Source organism: Gouania willdenowi, chromosome 1 (assembly GCF_900634775.1).
Source record: "Gouania willdenowi chromosome 1, fGouWil2.1, whole genome shotgun sequence".
NCBI lineage: Eukaryota > Metazoa > Chordata > Actinopteri > Blenniiformes > Gobiesocidae > Gouania > Gouania willdenowi.
This window is the reverse complement of record NC_041044.1, coordinates 33388382-33411206: the sequence shown is the minus strand read 5'-3', so window position 1 is coordinate 33411206 and position 22825 is coordinate 33388382. Positions and strand designations below refer to the sequence as shown.

The 22825-nt window shown below is 37.4% G+C and overlaps 3 protein-coding genes across 6 annotated transcripts in view; all 3 read left to right on the top strand.

The window, feature by feature from the left end:
• Positions 1-3884, top strand: part of LOC114461271 (ATP-binding cassette sub-family A member 1-like) — a 50460-nt gene extending 46576 nt beyond the window's left edge. For all 4 annotated transcript variants that reach the window (XM_028443506.1, XM_028443355.1, XM_028443421.1 and 1 more), the window contains exons 44-49: positions 142-283; positions 442-576; positions 774-877; positions 984-1076; positions 1898-2141; positions 2874-3884. In XM_028443506.1, coding sequence (XP_028299307.1) covers positions 142-283; positions 442-576; positions 774-877; positions 984-1076; positions 1898-2141; positions 2874-3017 — 862 coding nt within the window. In that variant the 3' untranslated portion in view covers positions 3018-3884. The remainder of the gene's footprint in view (positions 1-141; positions 284-441; positions 577-773; positions 878-983; positions 1077-1897; positions 2142-2873) is intronic.
• A 2332-nt stretch (positions 3885-6216) lies between these two features.
• On the top strand, positions 6217-9245 carry spink4 (serine peptidase inhibitor, Kazal type 4). The gene is made up of 4 exons (XM_028455073.1): positions 6217-6334; positions 7220-7251; positions 8123-8235; positions 9081-9245. Exons 1-4 carry the CDS (start codon positions 6283-6285, stop codon positions 9124-9126), a joined length of 243 nt encoding a protein of 80 aa, XP_028310874.1. The 5' UTR covers positions 6217-6282; the 3' UTR covers positions 9127-9245.
• An 839-nt stretch (positions 9246-10084) lies between these two features.
• stra6l (STRA6-like) lies at positions 10085-22436 on the top strand. The gene is made up of 18 exons (XM_028459773.1): positions 10085-10218; positions 10345-10426; positions 11444-11544; positions 11644-11774; positions 11858-11978; positions 12087-12132; positions 12261-12386; positions 12975-13051; positions 13380-13488; positions 14207-14360; positions 17125-17200; positions 17304-17385; positions 17518-17566; positions 18446-18563; positions 18647-18766; positions 19606-19769; positions 21770-21913; positions 22018-22436. The coding sequence occupies exons 1-18, from the start codon at positions 10208-10210 to the stop codon at positions 22251-22253; spliced, it is 1947 nt and encodes a 648-aa protein (XP_028315574.1). The 5' UTR covers positions 10085-10207; the 3' UTR covers positions 22254-22436.
• Positions 22437-22825: the final 389 nt, after the last annotated feature.

Genomic DNA, 22825 nt, shown 5'->3' with positions numbered 1-22825 from the left:
TTTTGAATGTAATTTAGTCACTGAAGTCGCGTTTGGTGTGAACACCTTTACAGTGATTTTAGTTCATTAAACCGTTCACAGCCATGTCTGTCTTTCATGTTGTTTATCTTCCATTGTGCTCTTATGTGTTTCTGTCACTAGTGTGAACACAGAAATTGATGAAGTGCATCAGAACATGGGATACTGTCCTCAGTTTGACGCTATCAACGACTTGCTGACGGGCAGGGAGCACCTCGAGTTTTACGCCATCCTCAGAGGAATTCCTGAAAAAGAAGTCTGTGAGGTCAGCATCAACACCATCAACACCACAACACACCTGTTTCCTCACACACAACTCTTTCTTTATCACTGTTCAGTTTCATTTTAGTTTAGTGCAGCATCAAAAAAAAACTTTGTATTTCAACTAAGACGTTAAGATCAATACAACTCTTTATCCACCAGGTGGCAGAGTGGGGCATCCGTAAACTGGGTTTGGTCAAGTATGTGGACAAGGCAGCTGGAAGCTACAGCGGAGGAAACATGAGAAAACTGTCGACTGCCATCGCTCTCATTGGAGGACCACCTGTTGTGTTTCTGGTCAGTAAAAAACCAAAAAAAAACACATCCTTGTCTAAAAAATATGAGTTTATCAACTTTATTGTTTAGGTACAGAGCAACAACATATAGATAGCATCCAATCAGAAGTGCGTTAGCAGCTATAGAATAGTTTTGTTATGTTTTGTGTATAAATAAAGATATGTGGCGGCAAACTAAGTGTCTGAGTCTTGTAACAGGATGAACCAACGACTGGCATGGATCCCAAAGCACGTCGAGCCCTGTGGAACACCATCCTGAGCATCATTAAAGAGGGTCGATCTGTAGTCCTGACCTCCCACAGGTACACACACACACACACACACTGTTAATCACCTTCATGGGCCTTAATTGGTGCACATTTAGTTTTTTTAATCAATGTTTAATTGTAAAAACCTTGTTTTTTATAGCATGGAGGAATGTGAAGCGCTTTGCACTCGGATGGCCATCATGGTCAATGGCAGGTTCCGCTGTTTGGGCAGCGTTCAGCATCTTAAAAACAGGTAAACAGGAAACAAGAGGAATCTTTAGACTTAATGTCATTAAGTGACTTTGTGTGGATTACTGTGTTTTTTTTTATTGTCTCGGTAAATCTGATGATTATAATCAAGGTTGCTGTGACACCAGATTTTAAAGGGGCACTGTATAAAATTTGAAGATGGAGATCGGAATATTTACCTCGAAAATGCCGAATTCCAAGTTGTATTGAATGCAACATTAGCTGTACTGCTATGGGCCGCATGTGGACTTCTGAGGTGTGCAAATTACACCTCTGGTTGGTGCAAACCCGATTAAAATTCTTTGAAGTGCCTCTTTAAACCAATTTAACTACATTTTATCGAAATCAAACAGTGTTTGGTTCTTATTCAGTTTTTTTCTCTGTAGAGCACGTGTCAAACTTGATCCGGCCCTTTAGAGCATCTAATGTGGCCGGCCGGAAAAATTGGCAGAGAAAACATGAATCATTGTGTAAATGACTAACACGTTCAATTGTAAATATCTCAGTTCATCTACATTTATTGTAAGAACTATCTTTTTTTTTATCAGATTATTTTAAAATGATTTCCCCAAGTTAAATAAAAAATTGGTCACAAAATTAGGGAAATGTAAGTAAAGATCCTGCAGTGACTGATATCTGTCAAACATTTTTTTATATAATATTTATACATAGAGGGACAAACTAGGGCCCAATAATGTTTACATTTCTTGTTATAATCTATGGCCCTTTTAAGCTAAAACTGGTCCGTATTTGGCCCCTGAACTAAAATAAGTTTGACAGCCCTGCCGTAGAGTATCACATGACATGTTGTTGTCTTTTTGCCAGATTTGGCGATGGCTACACCATCATATTGCGGGTGGCGGGCCCAGATCCGGACCTCCGGCCGGTGATGGAGTTCATCGAGCGTGAGCTTCCAGGCAGCACGTTGAAGGAGAAGCACCGAAACATGCTTCAGTACCAGCTTCCCTCATCCCTCACCTCCCTCGCCCGGATCTTCTCCCTGCTGTCCACCAACAAGGACGCCCTCAGCATAGAGGACTACTCTGTGTCTCAGACCACTTTAGACCAAGTAAGTGATAAAGTGCATTGTTTACTTATCCCACTGAGGGTGGGTGTTTAATTCAAGCCAGAGTTGGAGGTCAATTACATATTTCAATTACAATTATGTCTTTAATTATCCATGTTCAATTACAACTCAATTACAATGACTGGCATTTTTTACAATTACATTTAAATTTTTTCCCCTGAAAGCCGATTACAATTGCATCCTCAATTAATACATTTCGATTACAATTAATTACATTTACTGAGCCTTTAATAAATAACCCCTTAGAACTTAACTTTCTCTTTTGTTAGCTTTCTGTTAGCATCTCTTACGATAATGGGTCATCTGATTTGTTTTTCATCTCTTGGTTACCTTGTTTAACTTCTTTAATCGTGAAAATATTGGTATTAATATTTTTGGTGTGTCTGAGCCTTTTTTATGTCTTATATTTTAATAATTGTTAACTATGTATTAGCAAACCTTTACATTAACCTAGCGATAACGTTTCCTTAACATTAGCATTCGCTAACATTAGCATTAGTTAATATTTAACATGTTTTGATATCCTATGAGTTGAAATGCGCATAAATTCTGTGACAGAAAAAAAAAATGGATAACAATAGTGCCTCCTGCATCCTCACTAATTTTGTCATAATTGTATAGAATTGTAAATTACGCAATTACAATTAGAATTGCCCCGTACCCTGACTCAAGCTGTTTTAATTTGGTTTTCTCACTCCCTCTCCTTTTTTTTAGGTGTTTGTAAATTTCGCCAAGGACCAAAGTGATGAAGACCATTTGAAAGACGTTCATTTGAGCAAGCGGGACGCCGTAGAAGTGGACGTTTCCCAGCTCAACTCCTTTCTCACAAACAACACAACCAGGGAAAGCTGCGTCTGACTCCACAACATACCATCAGTGGGTGTGGCTTTGCTCCACCCACCATCCTCCCCCACCCACCCCCTTCTTCGGCTTGAAAAGCATGGACCACTGATTTGTGGGGGAGGAACAAACTTTTCTAGTTTTTTTTTAATCATTATTTCAATTTTGTAGTCTTTTTTAATTGTTATCATTTTTCAGTGGACCTGCACTTCAGTGCACAGCCTCGTTAAAAGGCATAGACTGCAGGTATCGCAATAGACACTGAAACAATGAAAAAAAAAAAAAAAAACTCAATGCAAATCAATGCAAGAAACATATAAACGTATTTAAGATGAGAAGATAGTTCTGTGAGGGTTGGAGACTGGTGCTTCTCCTTCACTTTAGATGGTGGTGAATATTAGAGCTTTCCTTTGACGGAGCAGTGTGTAGCAAAGGACGCGTCGCGGAAGAAGATGATCAAAAAAAATCAAGTTTAATTCCTCTGATTACGAAGCTCGCTGCGGTGAGACGTAACCTGGACAAGTCACTGCCAGCTGTGAAAAGACTGACAAACCAATGGTTCTTTGTTTTCCTTTTCGTTACCAATTGCAGTTGTTTATTTCAAACGTGTGGTCAACACAAAGTATTTTCAATCCCTCGTCAGTTGTATAATTACTCCCGATTGGCTCATTTTGACAAACTGCCATCCTTGTTTTAGTTTCACTGCGAAGCAACACAGTGCCTATACTGATGGAGAAACAACGTCAAACACTCCATTAGAACATCCATGTATTTAGGCTGCCAAGGAATGTACACTATTGATTCATCAAAGCACAAAAATGTGACCATTTTGTTTTCCAAAAAAAAAATAATCTAGTTTTCCTTCCTGTTTTTTAAAAAAAAAAAACAAAATGTGAAAAAAGAACATATATATTGTGATTCCTTGATAGTCGTGCGGCCGTACATCCCCAGTGCGTTTCTACCTGAACTCCGAAAACGGAGCCAGGATTTGAATTGAAATATTTACTACTGCATGTTTTCAAAGTAGGCCACGCCATGAGCGGAATGTCATCTTTACTGTGCGTGTGCCAACGCATGCCACCAGCTCTGAGAGGACGGAACGCCGCTTGATTGTCTGGATCTAACCCGTGTTGTCTAAAAACAAAACAAAAAGTTCTCTAAATGCTCAAATTAGGGCACTAAGAGAACCCCTGGGGCCAGTGCAGAGGTGAATTGTGGAGTCAAGAAAACATAAAGTCTCTGTGCCAAAGGAAACTGAACATGTGTGTATTTGATCCACCAGCATCCCCACCCCCACCCCCCACCCCCCAATGAGGTCAATGTTTTGTAAAAGTTGTGCTGAAACGCTCCCCTTCCTTACCGTCAGCGGCTCCAAACTCAAAAAGCAAACACTAAAGCTTCTGTTCACTTTCTGATTCCTATGTCAGCTGGTTATGGAGCGCGATTGTAAAGTTGCGCATGCTAAAATAAAAAGCAACTTTTTGCAACATTTAGTAACAAACCACATTTAAAAAACGTGTGATTTTTTTTTTTTTTTTATGTTACTTTTGACCAGATTTACAGCAATAACTGTGAAATTTGTGATTTTTTTTTTCTCATAAAAACAATGTTCAATCTTAATCTAAATGTTACATTTAAACAAATGTTAAATGTGGAATCTAAATGTTAGATCTAAATTATGATTTGCATATTAGCTAAATATTTAGTTTCACCAGTGACATTTAGATTTAACATTTCATTTAGATCTAACATTTTGCATTTAGGTTTAACATTTTAATTTAATATTTAACATTTAACAGTTAACATTTAGATTATATTTTTACAAGTGAAAAACTCACACATGCTAAATCTAAAGGGTAAATTTGCATATTTGCTAAATATTTACTTTCACCAGTGACATTTAGATTTAACATGTGTATTTCAATGTAGATTTTATATTTAACATTTAGATTATATGTTTTACGAGAGAATAAAATCTCAAATTCACAAATAATGCTGTAAAATCTGGTTAAAAGTAACATTAAAAAAACAACAAAATACGCTAAATACGTTTGTTGCTAAATGTTGCAAAAAATTGATGTTTATTTTAGCATGCGCAGCTTTACAATCGCCGCCCATCGCTGGTGATGTTGCCAAAATCTCATTTCAGCCGACAATATGTAAACTGCCACAATGATGTTAGCCTCGCTGTCAGTAACATCTCCGTTTGCTTGTGAATACGAAAAAATAGGGGTGTGAATATTGAATAATGGTTGTTAGATCAGTGCTTGTATTGCTTTATTCCGTGCAGGTTGCGTTCAGGGGCTTGTCGTTCACGGTGCTCTGTGTGGTGCAGAATCCGGGTAGGGGTTTCCAATTTTCTTGAAAGTTTTGCCGCAAAACTCTGAGGGAAATCCTGATTTTGATCCTACATGGAGCGCCACTTCTTTTGAAATGAGCACTTTAGAGGCTCTTCGGGCCTTTTGTTTCGGCAAATCTGTGCACGGGGCAACAAAGTCAATTCAGACAAAATCAGGCCGGCGACTGTAGTAAAGGTTTGATACTTGAAGTGATGAGCGGTGGCTTCCATGTGTATGAGAAGCAGAGAAAAGATGGAGAAAGAGAAACAGGACAGTTCAAAAGTGGTGATTTATTTTTTTTTCTCTTCTTGTGCTTAATATTTTTGTTTGTTTACATTCTTAAGTATTACAGTCGTTTGAGTCTGTTACGCATTGTGTATGGTTACTCTTTGCATAAATAAAGATTCATACATTTTGAAAAAAAAAAACAACTCTTTAGTTGCCTGTTCTTTCTTTTTATAGGGCAGTGGTTCCCAAACTGGGGTCTTGAAACATTTGTCAGTTTATTTTTTAACACTATACATTTTTTTTTTTTCACATTCACAGACATTTTTCTCATCTATCAATAATAATTTGTGGCGCAACTCTTTAAAATACAACAAGAGGTGAACTTCAAATTCTAGAACGTGCAAAACATCAGAAATAAATGAATAAAAATTGGCTAAATTCAAGGTTAATGATGGAAAAGACAGGAAAGTTTAGACGAGCCTGCAGACACAAATAAATAATGTATAACATGATCTAGGGGTACTTGTGAGGCAATAAAGTTAGGGAAACACTGTTATAGGGAGTTCAAAGTTGGTGTGTACAACTAAATCGTGGGAAAAAAAAAAATATGTTGCTGCGTCACCTGCTTACCTTCCCACAAACAAACACACACACACACTCTGATAAAACTGCTAATAAAACAGAAGTCCACTGAGAGTTATTCATTCACCAGCACCATGACGGGAAGGCTTGTTTTTCTGGGACTTCTGCTCATCTGTGTGGCCGCAGGTAGGAAACAACACAAACAACGCACTAATTTAATGAAGTTTGGATGAAACGCTGTAACACATTGTATGATACGTTATTTACAAAACACTAGTCAAGAAGTAAATCTTTTTTTTTCTGAGGAAATCCTACTTCCCATGTGCGAATAATCTCCAAATTTAGCACAAAGGTCCAGTCTCATTCCAGATCGCTCTAAAGTTCAACGTTTTGGAAATGAACAACAAATCAATTTACAACTTTAACTGAAATACAGCCCCAGTACTAACCAAACGTTGGTCAACTTAAACCTATTTCAAATTATGAAGTCCATCAATCTGTTTTTTCTTTATTTTTTTTTTTTTTCAAAAACTGTAAAATTGATCAAATTATCATCATCAATCATCTTCAGACTGACAATCCACACAGATATTTGGTTTATCCAAAATTAAGCCTCAGGTGCATCAAAATGTTTGACAGTAAACACATACTTTCAAATTTTGGCAAAATACATTTTCATTGTTAATATCTTTACATTTTGGAGTCCTGGTAAATGATGTACAGATGTTTATCTCGAAAACTGACATTTTTGCAGCATTTTGAGTTTTGCTCTCATGCAAACAATTGGAAACATCAGTTTTTCACTTATGGAGTCCAAAAAAACAAATGACCAACATTTCCATGCTATCTAGATGTAATATGTGTATTTTTTTATGTTTGTTGTAATAACTGAATTTTTGACAGCTGTTTAAAATGTACACAATAACAGCTGCTGTCTTGTTTTGCCTATAAAGTTGCCTGACCCCGACCTTTGCTGCACAGCAGCTATAAAATAATGGTTAAAACGTTGATCATTCTGGGGTCTGTGTGATTTACTTTTTTAATTAAAAATTTTCTCTTCTTGTTTTTCAGCTGCGACGGAGAAGTCTGGACAAATGAGGAAGGTAACACAGACATTAGCATTTATTCCCTGCATTTGTTTTCACAGTGTTTAGTTCTTAAAATGTGATCAAAGAATAAAACAGGTTTGGGTTTTTTTTTAATACGTCACCATGTAAATAATCATAATAAAACTTAAATATTTAATATTGATTGTTTCATAAACATTGTGGCAAATTTGGTAATTTTTTAATTTGGTTTTTGATTCATTGTCACAGCATCAATGTTACTGTACATCTTAAATAGAAAAATAAAGAAAAAAGAAAATGTTATAAGTCAAACCGAAAAAGAACTACTTCAGTTGAAAAGTCCTGGATTTCCTAAAGATCCCAAAAACTACATTTAAAACCAGACTCTGGAATCAATGGAGCTCAAATGTGTGGATACTTTTATTATCATTTTATGATGCTGCTCCTATGATGTACAGTATATGTTTTATTATTCTATTGTGACGATGCACTTGTTGTATTAATTTCTCCACAACTCTGTACAGAACTTTGTGATTTTATCTGGAAAAAGCGCTTTATAAATAAATTACTTACTTATTTACTAGGGTTAATAAGTAATTCAGTGAGTAATTTTAGTAAATAAAATGTTATATAATCTCTATACTGTATATATACTGTTTTATTTTACATTTCACAAAAAGCACCTGAAAAAAAGCTACAAAGCAGTCAGTGAACGGATTTAAATTGGCGGTTCCTTTTTCAACTTTTAAGCTATATGCAAATGTCCAGTGAGCAACTGTCCTGTAATCATGGGACACACTCACACACACACACACACACACACACAAACATGTGAACATACAAATAATGTTTGTGTACGTCATTTTGTGTGAATGTGAGCTGCTCAGTGCTGTTTTTCTACTTACAGCCCTCATGTCCCACCATGGACGACCTCAATGCCTGTCCGCTAAACTACGCGCCCATTTGCGCCACTGACGGAAACACGTACCCCAACGAGTGCGCGCTGTGCGTGCGCCGAGCGTGAGTACACACACGTGCTCTCAGCCCTGTGCAGCCAAATTTAGATTTTCAAAAATAGCTGTTGAAAACTGTTTCAAAACATAAATCTATATATTTTCCTGTGCAGCATGCCTGTCAAAAGAAAAGTTTCTTTCAACATAAAACATGTCCAACATGAGACACATTATGTATTTATGTATTTTTGACCAGCTGTCTGTGACCCACCCAGTACAGGTCCGCGGCCCACTTTTGGGTCCCGACCCACCAGCTGAGAATCCCTGTTTTAATCTATAGGTTTTCTAATACTTTAATCTAAATGTTTAAATTAGGTTCAATGTAGTAAAAATGTAGTAAAAATAACTTTTGTTGTTGTCTATTTTGTGTTCATTTGTAATCTTAGACGTAGGATATATGCATGTTTTATTTTTTCCCTGCAGCAAATAAAAATATGATGATAAATGTTGATGTTACAAGACCCCAGTAGAGTTTGTTACTTTATTAGAAGATGTTATGTAACAAAAGAGGGCATTTGGTTATTCATGTTTGTGCCCAAAAAAACTATATACGGTAAAAAATACAGATTTTTACAATAAGTTGACTTCTGAAAACATAGATTTACCTTAAGTTTCACATCCATGCTTTACTTCATGAAATGAATTTTCTAATAAGAACTTCAATCATAATCACACTCTGACACTTTAGTTCGTAGTTGTTTGAAAGAAAATCTACAGTAAATTCTTTTGACTTTTATTAGTTTTTCATCGCTGGCAAAATAAATCACTATGTTTTTTTTTTTTTTTATACAAATCTCAGCATACAGAATGAAAAACATCTATGTCTGTTATGGTTTTTTTTTCCTAATCTAGAACTACCAAAATGGATATTCTGATTGTCAAAGAGGGAAACTGCTAAACGGCGCCTCCTGGTGACGTCACTGCAAGGAGCCAATCAGGAATGCATATTAAGAAATAAACATCCAAAATACTTTTTAGACTTTGATTGTCAAAGTAATAAAACTCAATTCTTGCAGATTTCTTGTGGTGTTTTTATTTGTTGCAAACATTTAGAATCTATATTTCATGTTTTTTTTAATTGTATTTACACAATATGTGTTCTTTGCTTTTTGTGTATTTTTTTATTCAATCTATCCCTCAGGAGAAGCGGAAAAGCCTTGCTCAAGGGCTTACAGCTATGACCCATCGATTTGAATCAATAACCATCTGGTTACAAATCCACTTCCTTAACCATGAGGCCAGTGTTTTTCAACCTTGGGGTCGAGACCCCATGTGGGGTCACCAAAAATGTCTAGTAATTGGTGAAAAAAAAAAGAAGAAAGAAAAAAAAAAAAAAACATTAAAATTATACTTTTGTTTTTATTTTTGGATTATTGTTATTTTCAAATACACACACATATTACTGTGACGTTGCTGTCTGGCTAACGTTAGCTTGTTAGCTCCTCTGAGGGAGGGACTTTAGAAAGTTTGGAGGCAGGGCAAGAGAACAGCGGGGAGGGGGGGAGGGGGATCTGAAAGTCAAATGCTTTCAAATTTATTTTTTTTTTACATTTTCCTCTCTCTCCCTCTCTCAAACTGTAGTACTATATCGTACCCCGAGGGCGGTACACGTACCCACATTTGAGAAACACAGATCAATGTAATTTCTCACAAAGAACAATGCTGTTTTTTGTTTTATTTTAGCAATCAATGAAGGTGAATTGATAAGGAAAATGGGAAAAATCAAAACACAAGGTGAACATTCTCTTACTTATCAGAGAAACTGTAGGCAACTGTTTGTTCTCCTGTTGAGTAACAGCAATCAATGTGTGTGTGTGTGTGTGTGTGTATGTGTGGGTCAAAGGTCAACTGTGACAGTCACATGGTTGAAACCAGGAACTAGAGCTATTGTGTCATTCCACTGTCTCTTCCACAGCCTTCACGCATGAGTGTTAACCAGGAGACGTGGTCTGTTTACTGAGTGAGTGGTGGTCAGCAACATGGAGAGTCTGTAAGTACCGACATCACAGACAGACACTGTGTATATTTTAGCTTTGATGTCACTCCATGTGTTGTAATACTTAGAAGAGACCCAGGGAACTGTGGCTTTGACTTTTAACTTTGTCCATGTTCACAGTTTTCCTCAGGATTCCACTGTTGAGGACTGTCAGAATGGGATCTCTGTGGACATGTTCCTACACCTGTCGCTGATACCAGCTGTAAGCCATCTGTTCGTTCAATCTTTGGATCAATGCTTAGAAAAAGTAATGGATGAGAAGATACACTGAAGATTTAAAGATGATGGGGACATTTTATTCAAAAAGAATTGTGTTTTAGGGAGAAAAAAAGAAAATGTTTAGTTGTCAAACTGAAAAATTACGTTCCATCCATCCCCCAATTAGTAACCTGGCTGAACCCATGTGAGAAGAAAATGTCCGAGAACTGTTAATGTGCATTTAATCATTTAATAATCTTTTCGTTTTATTTCATCAAAGACAATTTTACAAAAAACATATAGAAAAAAATATCTAATTGAATTATTTTATATTTTTTTTGTCAACAAAGGAAAGCCTTTTGCATTGTCTTTTTAAAATAGCGTAACAGATAATAACATTTCTACAAGAATACAACGGAACAAAGTAAATTAAAATAAAAGAATAATTTCATAAGAAAACATTTAAGTCTTTGAAATGTCTTCACCTTTAAACCTAAAATTAAACAAAAACAAAAGTACTAGAATGTTACCAGATCTCAGTATTGCGTCTAAGAGTGTAAGAAAAATAAATAAATTTGGCAACATATCACAATATTTCACCGCACGATTATTGTACCAATCCAAAAAATGTCCAAATTAATTTTTTTAATCATGTTTTTTTTTTTTTAACATGTCAGTGAACCTTCTACTTTTACATACACTTTTTTAGATGTATGTACAATTTACTTGTTCTCCGGTGTTTAAAGAAAATTACATTGTATTTCATACCATTTTGTACTTGTAAAGGTGGAACTTGTAATTACTGATATTGTGATATATTGCGATGTATATCATATTGTTTAATATCGGGACATATTGTCTCGTGACATGCAAATCGTGACTTACATGGCAATGCACACCCCTAATTGCGCCGAAAAAACTTAATTCCCCAAATTACTTTTCAAATGCTTGTTTCTTTTCTTATATTTTTTTTTTCCCTTGTTTGTCTTTATGGAATAAACTCTGCTGTATCTGTGTCTAGATTCTGATAACAGGTGTCCTGTCCTATTTACAAAAGAGGATCCAGAGACAAGCCATCGACCACAGACTTCCCTTTCTGCAGGGACGTTTCGGAATTGTGGTGTGAGTCAATTCAACGTTCTAATAAAAAGTGAAACTCATCCCCAGCCGTGATTCAGTGAGTTCACACTGCTTTATTGTGTATTCCTGTGTGTATTCCAGGCCTTTGGATACGATCGGCGGCCTTAGTAACCGATGGTCTTATGGTTTTGCTTTCGGAGCTGTATCGAGCAGCGTCCTGCTGCTCTTTTCTGAGGAATACATTCCATTCACCTTTCCCAACTGGGCTAGAGGTATACCAAGGATTCTGTTCCAGTCTTTTTTTTACCAAACAGGCACAAAGCATTTACCAGTTAACTCTGCTTAATATCCACAGCTATAGTGTACCTTGTAGGAGCTTTAGAAATTGGACTGGTGTATTTCCCTTTCTTCGCTTGTCTCTCGACGCCATTCAGAATGACTGGAGCAGTTTTGGGAATTCTCTACTCCTTATCCTGGTGAGCATGCAATCACTAAGTTTCTAATTCAAAATCTGGGAATAAGAGGATTGGATTATTACAAATACAATAGGTTGAGAACTAAATTCTCCCTCTACTCATTGGTAGGATCATCATCACAGTCTGGGATGCATTCACATGCCCCGATGGAAAGGTAGGTGAGTACTTTCCTGTATCAGGATTCAATATAGTGTGTTTGTTGAAATAATAATAATGGTTTATGATGAGTATTTAATGAACTGCATCAGGCTTTTGGATTGTCTTTTCACTCTTGTCTTCAAGATTTTGGGTAAATACCAGAAAGTGATCATCCAGTGGCCCTGCATCCTTTCCCTCATCTTCCTCCTGGGCCGCTTTATTTACATTCTGACTAAAGCCATTCGTATTCATCTGGAACTGGAACAAGAGGTCAGCACATAGCCAGAAATGAATTGACAAATATTTGCGTCATTGTTTGACTATAGATGCAAGCAAAGGGAGGATGATGGAACCCATAGGCGTTTCTGCCTGCGCCACTAGAGGAGCCCTAAACTGAGTCTCTGGCCTAAGAAGAGAATAGTTTTTAAAGACAAAAACCAATCAGAACTTTATTGATCTCAAAAGCGATCCCTGTGTTGAAAGTTATAGTCATGGGGCTCTGTTGATATACAAAAAAATAATAATAATAATTAAAAAAATACTGGTTTATAAATGCGAAAATAAGAAATCTTTCCTTTTTCTGTTTAGCTTCTTCTATATTTATAATATTATATTTTAACTGAAACTGGAATATAATTATTTTCCAGTCTGAATCAAGAGTAAAGTTGATATAAGTTAAATTTAAGTATACATTTATTTATTTGCTGTGAAACATGCAGATGAATTAGTCAAATACTGAAATTGAACAGCAGAATTATGTTGAGCACACCAGTATACCTGTATAAATACTAAGATGCTAAGCTAACTGCAGATGCAGGATTTTTACTGTGTGTAACGGGCTGTATTTTCTACTTCTAGGATTGTGAAGAGCTGACTGAGCAACACCAAATGGAGCATGTTAAGAGATTACTAAGAAAAACACCCAAAGATAATAGGTTTGCACACATCAGACACTGTAGTTTAATTCAGCTCAATTTTATTTATAAAGTCCCCCAAAAAAACAGAGTTCTCCATATTGTGGCATTTTATATTAAAAGTTAACATTACAGCAAAAATTTTGCTTAAATTAGTAAAATTAAAAAAAAAAATACATCATTCCCATCCAAACAAGTGAGAAAATCCTGCAGATATAGGAGGTTTATCATGTTACCAACTAAAAGGGTTTGGTCTTTTCATGCACAGTTTGCATGTTCTCCCAAAGCATGATGTAAATGGCTGGATGATTTAAACACTATGCTGATTATCAACTGTTCTCTGTTTCAGTAAAAAGCTCAACTGGTTCCAGCAAAGAGTCTACGAGTGGGATCCCTACTTCAAGTTTCCCAACAGAATCATTGGCACTGCCATTATATCCATCATAGGATTGTATACGGTACAGCTAGACTCTTATAAATTATCCTAAAGAGTTTATTTTTCAGGTGATACACATTAAAGGTGCAGTCCGCAACTCTCAGATCCCACCCTCCCCGCTGCTCTCTTGCCTTGCCTCCAAACTTTCCAAAGTCCCTCCCTCAGAGGAGTGAACAAGCTAACGTTAGTCCATCAGCAACATCACAGTAATATAGCATGCTCTGGTAAAAGCATATTACTGCAGCACTTCTCTCTCTCTATGTGCACACACCTCAGCAGCAGCAGCAACAACACAGTGTCACTTAAAGCAGCCCACACGGAGGCTGCTGCGCGCACACAAACAACACATGCACTACAGAGTTCTAGTGTAACAATTACAAATCAAACATAATGTAAATTTAGCAGCAGTAATTACCTTTCAAGCAGAAAAGTCACCAATTCCATCTTCTACTCCTCCAGACCGGGAATGGGGCGGGGACTGTGAGCAACAGCTGTAAAACAGTCCATCAAACACAATCTTGGCTCTGATTGGTTCTTTTTGCTCAGTCGCGGTGCATTCTGGCAATCTGCCAAAGGCTGCAGGAGCAGCAGGAGGGACTCAATGCGTCTGTTTTTTTCACACAAAACTACTAGTTTGATGTAAAGCTGACCTTACATAGTGACAGCTTTAGCAAATATGACAAAAAGTCACTTTCATAAGAGTTGCAGACTGCACCTTTAAATGTATATCCTTTTCTCAGATGACGCTGGCTGACTACGCTCTAAGCGGCGTCGTCTTTGAACAAGCAAACATGTGGAAGAATGCACTGGAACGTGTGGTTGCCTCCTGTAACCAGACAGAACCTCTGGGAGCTTTTATACCACAGCTGGAAGAATTAATCTACGTGGCCAAAAGTGAGTTTGATTTTATTATCAGAATCGTCATCATTAAGCTCATGTGGATGACGAGTTATGCAAACACAGTCAATCAATTGTCTCTAAGCAGAATACAGTGGGCACTTTGTGGATAGTGATTTGTCTTGGAAACATTCACTCATAAGCAAAATGAACTGAAAGTGATCAATGAGAGTGGTATGGATACAAAAACTCATATTCCTGTGCACAATTAAATCTCATGCACTTCTTTAGTTCATTGTCAATAATAATAAGATTTAAACAGCGGTGGCAAAAGTACTAGTTTTTATTATTCAAGTAAAGGTATAGGTACTTGAATAAAAAATTACTCTGGTAAAAGTACTGAAGTAGCTCCCTTACTTGAGTATAAGTTAAAAAAAAAAAAACATACATGCTACTAAATGTACTTACACTACAGCATATGTAAAAAAAAAAAAGTAAAAAGTAAAACAAATGTCCCTTCAATAATAGGACAGGGTTTATAAACCAGCAAATTCCATATCTCTTATCTTTTTAAGAACTTGTAAAATACTGGTACATGCAAACAAGTTGAATCTGTTACCTTTGAACACCTGGACCGAATCCTTTCAGATCCTTTGTTACGTCCTTTACTCGCAATCTTCACGACAGAGATGCTGGGACGTGATATTTGAATGTAAACCGACCATACCTTCGTTAAATATTTTAATAGTACAAATTTAAATATGCGACTGTTTTTGTGTTTTCTTAATTGGTAATTAAAAAAATAAATAAATAAAAAAAAAACGGACAAAAACACAATACACAACATTGACAATCAAAAACCTAACAGACAATAAGATAAAAAGCAAAATAAATCGTCGGAATTCACTCAAAACATACATTTCTATTTCTTTTTAAATAGCAGGAATTGAAGCTTCTAAATAGTACACGAACTGCCATAAAATAAGCCGACTGGAAGTAGACGCGTTTCGCACATGCGTTGAAAGGGTCTGAAAGGGTCAGTGAAAAAATGAGGTTGTGACAGCGGGTAGTGGCATGCTGCTGCTTGGCTTGCTCAACTCCATGTTAGCATGTTGACTAGCACTAACTTCTCCTGCATGTTGGCACATTGACTAGCGCTAGCTTCTCCTCCATGTTGGCACATTGACTAGCGCTAGCTTCTCCTCCATGTTGGCACATTGACTAGCACTATCTTCTCCTCCATGCTAGCACGTGCCATGCGTCATGTATGTTAGTGACGTCATCGGTATGCATCGGGTTGAGGTCGGAAGTGTCGTGTAAAAAGGAAAACAAACGGAGGTGTCCATCTTAGCGCTCCAAGAGCACAAGTCGTGTGTTCTTGTCTACAACAGCAAGTTTGAGCCCATATAACTTGAACGTTACACTAGCACTAGCTTCTCCTCCATGTTAGCACATTGACTAGCACTAGCTTCACCTCCATATTAGCATGTTGACTAGCACTAATGCTTCTCCTCCATGTTGGCATGTTGACTAGCACTAACTTCACCTCCATGTTAGCACATTGACTAGCGCTAGCTTCACCTCCATGTTAGCACGTTGACTAGCACAAACTTCACCTCCATGTTAGCACATTGACTAGCGCTAGCTTCTCCTCCATGTTTGCACGTTGACTAGCACTAGCTTCTCCTCCAAGTTAGCACATTGACTAGCGTTAGCTTCTCCTCCATGTTTGCACGTTGACTAGCACTAGCTTCTCCTCCATGTTAGCACATTGACTAGCACTAGCTTCACCTCCATATTAGCATGTTGACTAGCACTAATGCTTCTCCTCCATGTTGGCATGTAGACTAGCACTAACTTCACCTCCATGTTAGCACATTGACTAGCGCTAGCTTCACCTCCATGTTAGCACGTAGACTAGCACAAACTTCACCTCCATGTTAGCACATTGACTAGCGCTAGCTTCTCCTCCATGTTTGCACGTTGACTATCACTAGCTTCTCCTCCAAGTTAGCACATTGACTAGCGTTAGCTTCTCCTCCATGTTTGCACGTTGACTAGCACTAGCTTCTCCTCTAAGTTAGCACATTGACTAGCGTTAGCTTCTCCTCCATGTTAGCACGTTGACTAGCACTAGCTTCTCCTTCATGTTAGCACGTTGACTAGCGCTAGCTTCTCCTCTATGTTAGCACGTTGACTAGCGCTAGCTTCTCCTCCATGTTAGCACGTTGACTAGCACTAGCTTCTCCTCCATGTAAGCACATTGACTAGCGCTAGCTTCTCCTCCATGTTAGCACGTTGACTAGCACTAACTTCTCTTCCATGTTAGCACATTGACTTGCGCTAGCTTCTGTTCCATGTTAGCACATTGACTAGCGCTAGCTTCTCCTCCATGTTAGCACGTTGACTAGCATTAGCTTCTCCTCCAGCTTTGTGGTTGTTGGTTTGCGTCTTTTTTACATTGTGACGTCATCTTCGAAGGTCCTAAAAGAAACAAACTCATTTTTAAAATGTAAGTAGTAGAAAGTACAGATATTTGTTTAAAAAGTAAAGGCAAAAAGTCACCAAAAACATAAATGAGTTTCAGGGCCGCTGTGGCTACAATAGTAGCTTACCACGACTAATGCCTTCATTCTGTAAAGCGCTTTGAGTGTCTATGATAAAGTGCTATATAAAATGCAATGCATTATTATTATTATTATTGTTATTATTATAAATACTGGAGTAAAGTAAAGATGCTTAAGAACAGTAATGAAGTATTTGTAATTTGTTTCCTGTCACCTCTGGATCATTAAATGTAATCTATTTCTGTGTATTGAAGAGTCCTGGTTAGCGACGACCATCTTTGCCAGTCTCAACTCTGTTGCCTACACCCTCCATGTCCTGGCATGTTACAGGTAAGACATGGAGCAATGAATACAATGAATGTATGGACATCAAGTCTTGGTTGCTAGAAATGATAATTGAGTTACACACTGAAACAAATTTGATTTGAGTCAGAAAACACCTGAGGAGGCTGTGGAAAGGACAAAAGGGTTTTCTTCCAGAAAGATTTCACAATCCTCGCGCCTCTGTCAGCGTGGTGAGTGAATTCACAAGGGCACATACATTTGTTCCTTTATAATTATCCATTTTGTCCTATAATACAGTATGTGTGTCCATCATATTCTCAGCACATTTGTCTGCGTGCTAACTTTTTCGTTTAATGTTTCAGGCCTCAATTGCAAGATACTCGGGCTGGCAGATAGCATTCACACTCTGGGGTGAGACTTTTAAGACCTAATTTCATCTTCATTCTTTGTTAAAGCAGGTTTATCTGACTGAGATAAAGTTGCTTCTTAAAGGTCCCATATCATGTTATTTTTCAGCCATCTCCATTTGTTCCAAGAACCCCAGTATTTGAGGTTTTTTCCCCCAAACTTGCATGTTTTCCAGCGTTTTAGCCTCTGAAAAATCACTTTCTGAGCAACTCTACACAAACAGGCTGATTTACGGCCTACTTATGCATATTCATGAGTGGGCGTGTCTATAGACGGGACTCTAACTTCCAGAGGACGGCCCGCCCTCTTCCCACCCACTCCGTAGCCAAGCTCATGCTGCTTTATAAACATGAGACAGAGCGTGGGGGCGGGGCGTTCACCGGTACATACATAGACTGTAGAAAATACGCACATAGCACTGTGCAAAGGACCCTGAAATGCTAGCCTGTTTACATGTCAATCACGGCAGAGAGCTTCCTGGAGGAACGGCTTCTCCAGCTCAGTGCTGCGTCAAATTCGTCATCAAAGTGGGAAAGCATCATCAAATTGGAGCGAGGTGTTTGGGCTCGCCCTGCAGTAACAAAGGAGCAGATCACCCTCTAACTAAAGATTGAGGGAATCAATGAAAAAAACACTTTGGGCATGTGTATGAAGCCCTAATAGCACTTTATGATGTTTAAAGCACAGAAAAGTTAATTTAGAATAACATGGGCCCTTTAAAGTGTAAGCTGGCCAACATTGCAGAAACAGAACAATAATAGTGATAGGAATAAAAGTAAGTTAACTTTAACAAAGGTACAAAATCTCACAGGTAATAAAAATTTCTATGAATGTCAGTCACAAACTGTTACTGATCGACATATTTCACATGTTATTTTTTAGGTTACTTGATTGTCCATTTCGTCCACTTTGTGTTTGCTCTGCTGTTTGTCTACGCACTCGTTCTTCCCATACGACATGGAAGAGCGTTGAACCTGCTTTCAAACCTGGGAATTATACTGTGAGGCTGCCTGTTCTGTGAGTAAATGCTTTCTGGGAGACTAACGGACGTCGTGGCTCACACCGTCTCGTGCTATCTTTCAGTTTGACCATCGGGCTGGTGATTGGTTTGGTCATCCTCCAGGTGGTTCTGGTTCAGATCTTCTTCTTGCAGAACAAAATGTCTCCCACAGATAAACACAAACCTCTGGCTCTCAACAACAGGTACCACAGAACGTCCACAATTTGTCATCACAGAACACGAGGAGAGGTGGTTGGAGGTAGTTGTCACACAGGACAAACTGAATTGATTTCCTTATTCGTGGGGAATGCTACATCCTGTGTATGGATGCAACATCCTGCGTACTAAATGGACGAGAAATCAAGTAAAATCAAGAGTAAAGATTTGCAATAGCCTCTCGCATTTTAGTTCTTTTTGACTGACAGTAATGTGCCAAACTTAAACTGACACTAAAGCAGCTTGAGATGGGTACCTTTTATCACAGCAGGGGCCACAAAAATGTGTTTGTCTTATCCGAGGACCACGTTATCAACATTCATGTCGACATTTAGGATAATGACCAATATGAGCATTATTACCACAGAAAGTACAAAGGGTTTGTGAGTTTTTCTTGTTGTCATTGAGGTTTTTTGAGCCATTTTGTGTATTTTTCTTGTTATTTTGTATGTTTTTCTGTCATCTTGTGTATTTTTGGAGTCATTTTGTTTGTTTACTTTGGGGGGCGCACAAAGTCAATCCGAGGGCACCTTGTTGCCAATGTCTCCACCAAACGAACACACTGGCCATATATAATGTATGACCATCCTGTTTATTTATGAATTTATTTTTGCGTCTTGCTTTATCAAGAGTAAGTAAAAAATGCATCACAATTAGAAAAAAAAAAGTGAAATAGCATTTAAGACATGTTTTAAAGCTTTTCACCCAGGTAGCGTTGCAGCGTCCTGGAAATTGCTTTGCATTAATAAAAAAATGTCTAATGCAAAAACACTGAACCTATTCTGAACGGCAACAAAAAGTCCAACTGACTTGTTTTTTCTTGCAGGAAGGCATTCCACTGCTTCAACTACTTCTTCTTTTTCTATAACGTGGTGTTGGGGATCAGCACCTGTATAGTCAGACTGTTGTTGAGTGTTGTGGTGGGAACATGGCTGGTGTCCCGCATCGATCGGACCATCATGCAGAGGGGATATGAAAACATGGACGCAGGTGAGAGCATTTGGATGAATAACTCGGTAGCACTGTAGTTGATCCAGTAAATTTAAACAGACCTTCACAATGGTTAAACAAAAGTGACATTTCAGACACTGATTTACTGAAACTTTCCCAACCAATCATCTCAGAGTTTAGTAGAAAAAAGAGAGCAAATGCTTTGAGCACTAGAGTTAGATTCCAGGAAATAATTCATTATTGATGCATTTTTTTTTTTTTTTTTTGTCTTTTATTAGTGCAAAAAATACATCTGCACGCTTGGCTTAATGCAAGTATAAATATATATTTGCCAAGGTTTCGGTCAGAGAACCTTCGTCAGGGTAACAAACAGCATGGGTACAATGAACAGGCTTACTGTATATATAGGCAATCGGTCACACCTTTGCTACATCACTCCTGATCACATGGGAGATGTAGTTCAGTAGCAGGAGGAGTTTGTAGTCCTGACTGCACAGCAATGAATAAAGTAAACTAAGGAAGCATTATAGATATCCATCAGAATATATACATAAAGACAACTAAACCAGAGCATTATATACACAAATAAACAGTATGAAAATAGAACAAATACATGTCATTAAAGGATGAGGACACTGCATACACATAGGCTTGTGCACAACTCCCAGGAGATGGCAGTATAACTTGAGTGTAAAGAGAAGGAATTCCATATTTGCTTGGGAGTGTATTGAATTGAAAATTTTACGACTGAACTGAAAGCACCAGTGAGGGAAGAAAGCAGGATACATCATAGACAGGTTACTTTACAGGTCACACAAAGACACAAACACACAAAGGCAAACTCATCATGAAATGCACACAATAGTGGATTGATTTGGTTTACAATATATACACATTGGAAAGAATCACATTTAAACTAAGGAATCAATTTGACATTTTTGAGGAGAGCTGGTCAAGATGGCTTATCCACGTGTCAACTTTCAGACCTGACGTTATATAACATAAAGTAATCCTTAAAAGTATAGTTTCAGACCTGATCAAAAATTGGTGTGTAAAAAACACAGGTTATTATCCCATATTTTAAATCCTTTATATTGGTATTGTTTAATACCGTTGTATGTATATATATATATATATATATATATATATATATATATATATAATTTCATTATTATTTTTTTTTACTTTCTCCACATAAATACGGGTTCAACATGCAAAATTGTATATACAGTACGTATGTGGTTGTGACGTGAGATTGGTTCTCCCCTTGCCTTGTTGTTCTTGTTGTTCTAAATGGTTTTGTTTCTAAAATTATTAGTAAATAATGAAAAAAAAGAGAAAAAAAAAGAAATGCACAGAAATTTAGAGCTTAACCTTAATCAAGCTTTAATTGTACTTACTGTATGGGTCAAACCCGGTAAGCCTGATCCGTACTTCCACTGCTCCGCCTTCAGATAAAAAGATAGTTTCCCGATTCTTATTTTATTTAGAAAAGGCAAATTTCCATCACAAACATTATCCACAGCAATCGTCACTCCAAAACATAGAAAACAATGGATATAGTTCAATTCAGGTGATTATGTCACATATTGTACTGTATTAGTTGAAAACAATCAGAATCAGAACAAAAGTGGGGAGTGCACCCACTCATACCAACTTATTCTCGCACACAAAAACGGGGATAGTTTACCAAAAGTGCTAGTTAAATCAAATGAAATCAGATCTGATTGGTTTCATGCACTGAAGGAAGAGGAAATCTTCTCCATTACATGAAGTTTCCTGATTTTATACAGGGTCTTACTTTAATTTTTTAGATTACACCGATTCTCTGATAGGCTCAACGTGCAATAAAAAAGACAACAGAAGCCAACACACAGAAAACCCCCCAAAACACCTGAAAAATAGTGCAATAAAGATCAAATAAATAATACAATAATAGAGGATATATATAAATAGAAATAGAAAACATGTTATAAAAAGTATAAAGAATACAGATATATAAATATTTACATATTTGTCTTTGAATCTTTACATTCCAGGCTACAGCACATGGGTCGGGATGATCTTTGCTGATCACTATCACAACAACCCAGTCATGGTGTGTTTCTGTCAGATCCTCGTGTCCAACTCACTGGACAGACAAAGTGCATCGGTTTATTCCACATTCAACAATGCAGTTCCAGGTTCGAGTCATTAACAATTTTTTTTTTTTTTTTTTTAAAACAACCTTTCTTAACCTGCTTGCTTTCACTCATCTGTTTTATTGCTGCTTGTTTTCATTTTTCAGACTCTCGTGTAAATAATCGAGCCAGGAGGCACTGGGCGCTGCTCTACACTTTACTGAGGAACCCTCGTTTATTACTATTAAGAAAGCAACACCTAGCTAAACTTTCATCATCATCTTCATCCCCTACACCCGACACAGTGATGCGCGCCTGGGTCATGACTTCTCAAGTCCAGAACCTCAACCAACAACCGGAATCAGCAACACCAGCAGGAAGTGACTCGAATGTTCTAAACTGAACTGTTGTTCCTTAGTTTGAGGAAGGGTTTAATTTCACAACCCACTGCTTCCAATGAAATGTCCCCCCCCCCCCCTCCCCACAAACACACACACACACACCACATCCCAAGTATCACTAGTGTCTCAATTGTGAACTTCCTCCTATTGCATAAAGGAGTAAAAATAAACGGCTCCAGCTCTGATATAAAGACTTCTATATTTTTCTTTTTTTTTTCTTTTTGGTTTCAAATCTGGCCCTTTATGCATCAAATTTGGCCCTCAAGACAAAGTAAAAATGACATAACATGAAAATTTTGTGTAAATTGTGTAAATTACCAACTCATTCAGTTCTAGAAATTTCAGAGCCTCCAAATACACAAACTCAATCAAACTTTGCAATATTTGCAGGGGTTTACAGTTTTCTCGTGCTTTTATTACATGATGGCAGTCATTTATAATCACAAATTGTTGAAAGAACTCTCATTTTATACCCAAATCCTGGAATTTTCATCAAATTATTTCACAGAAATTCGCCTTTCAAACTTACAAATAGGTGTCTAGGAAATTTAAAGTGAAGTTCCTGCAGGGACTG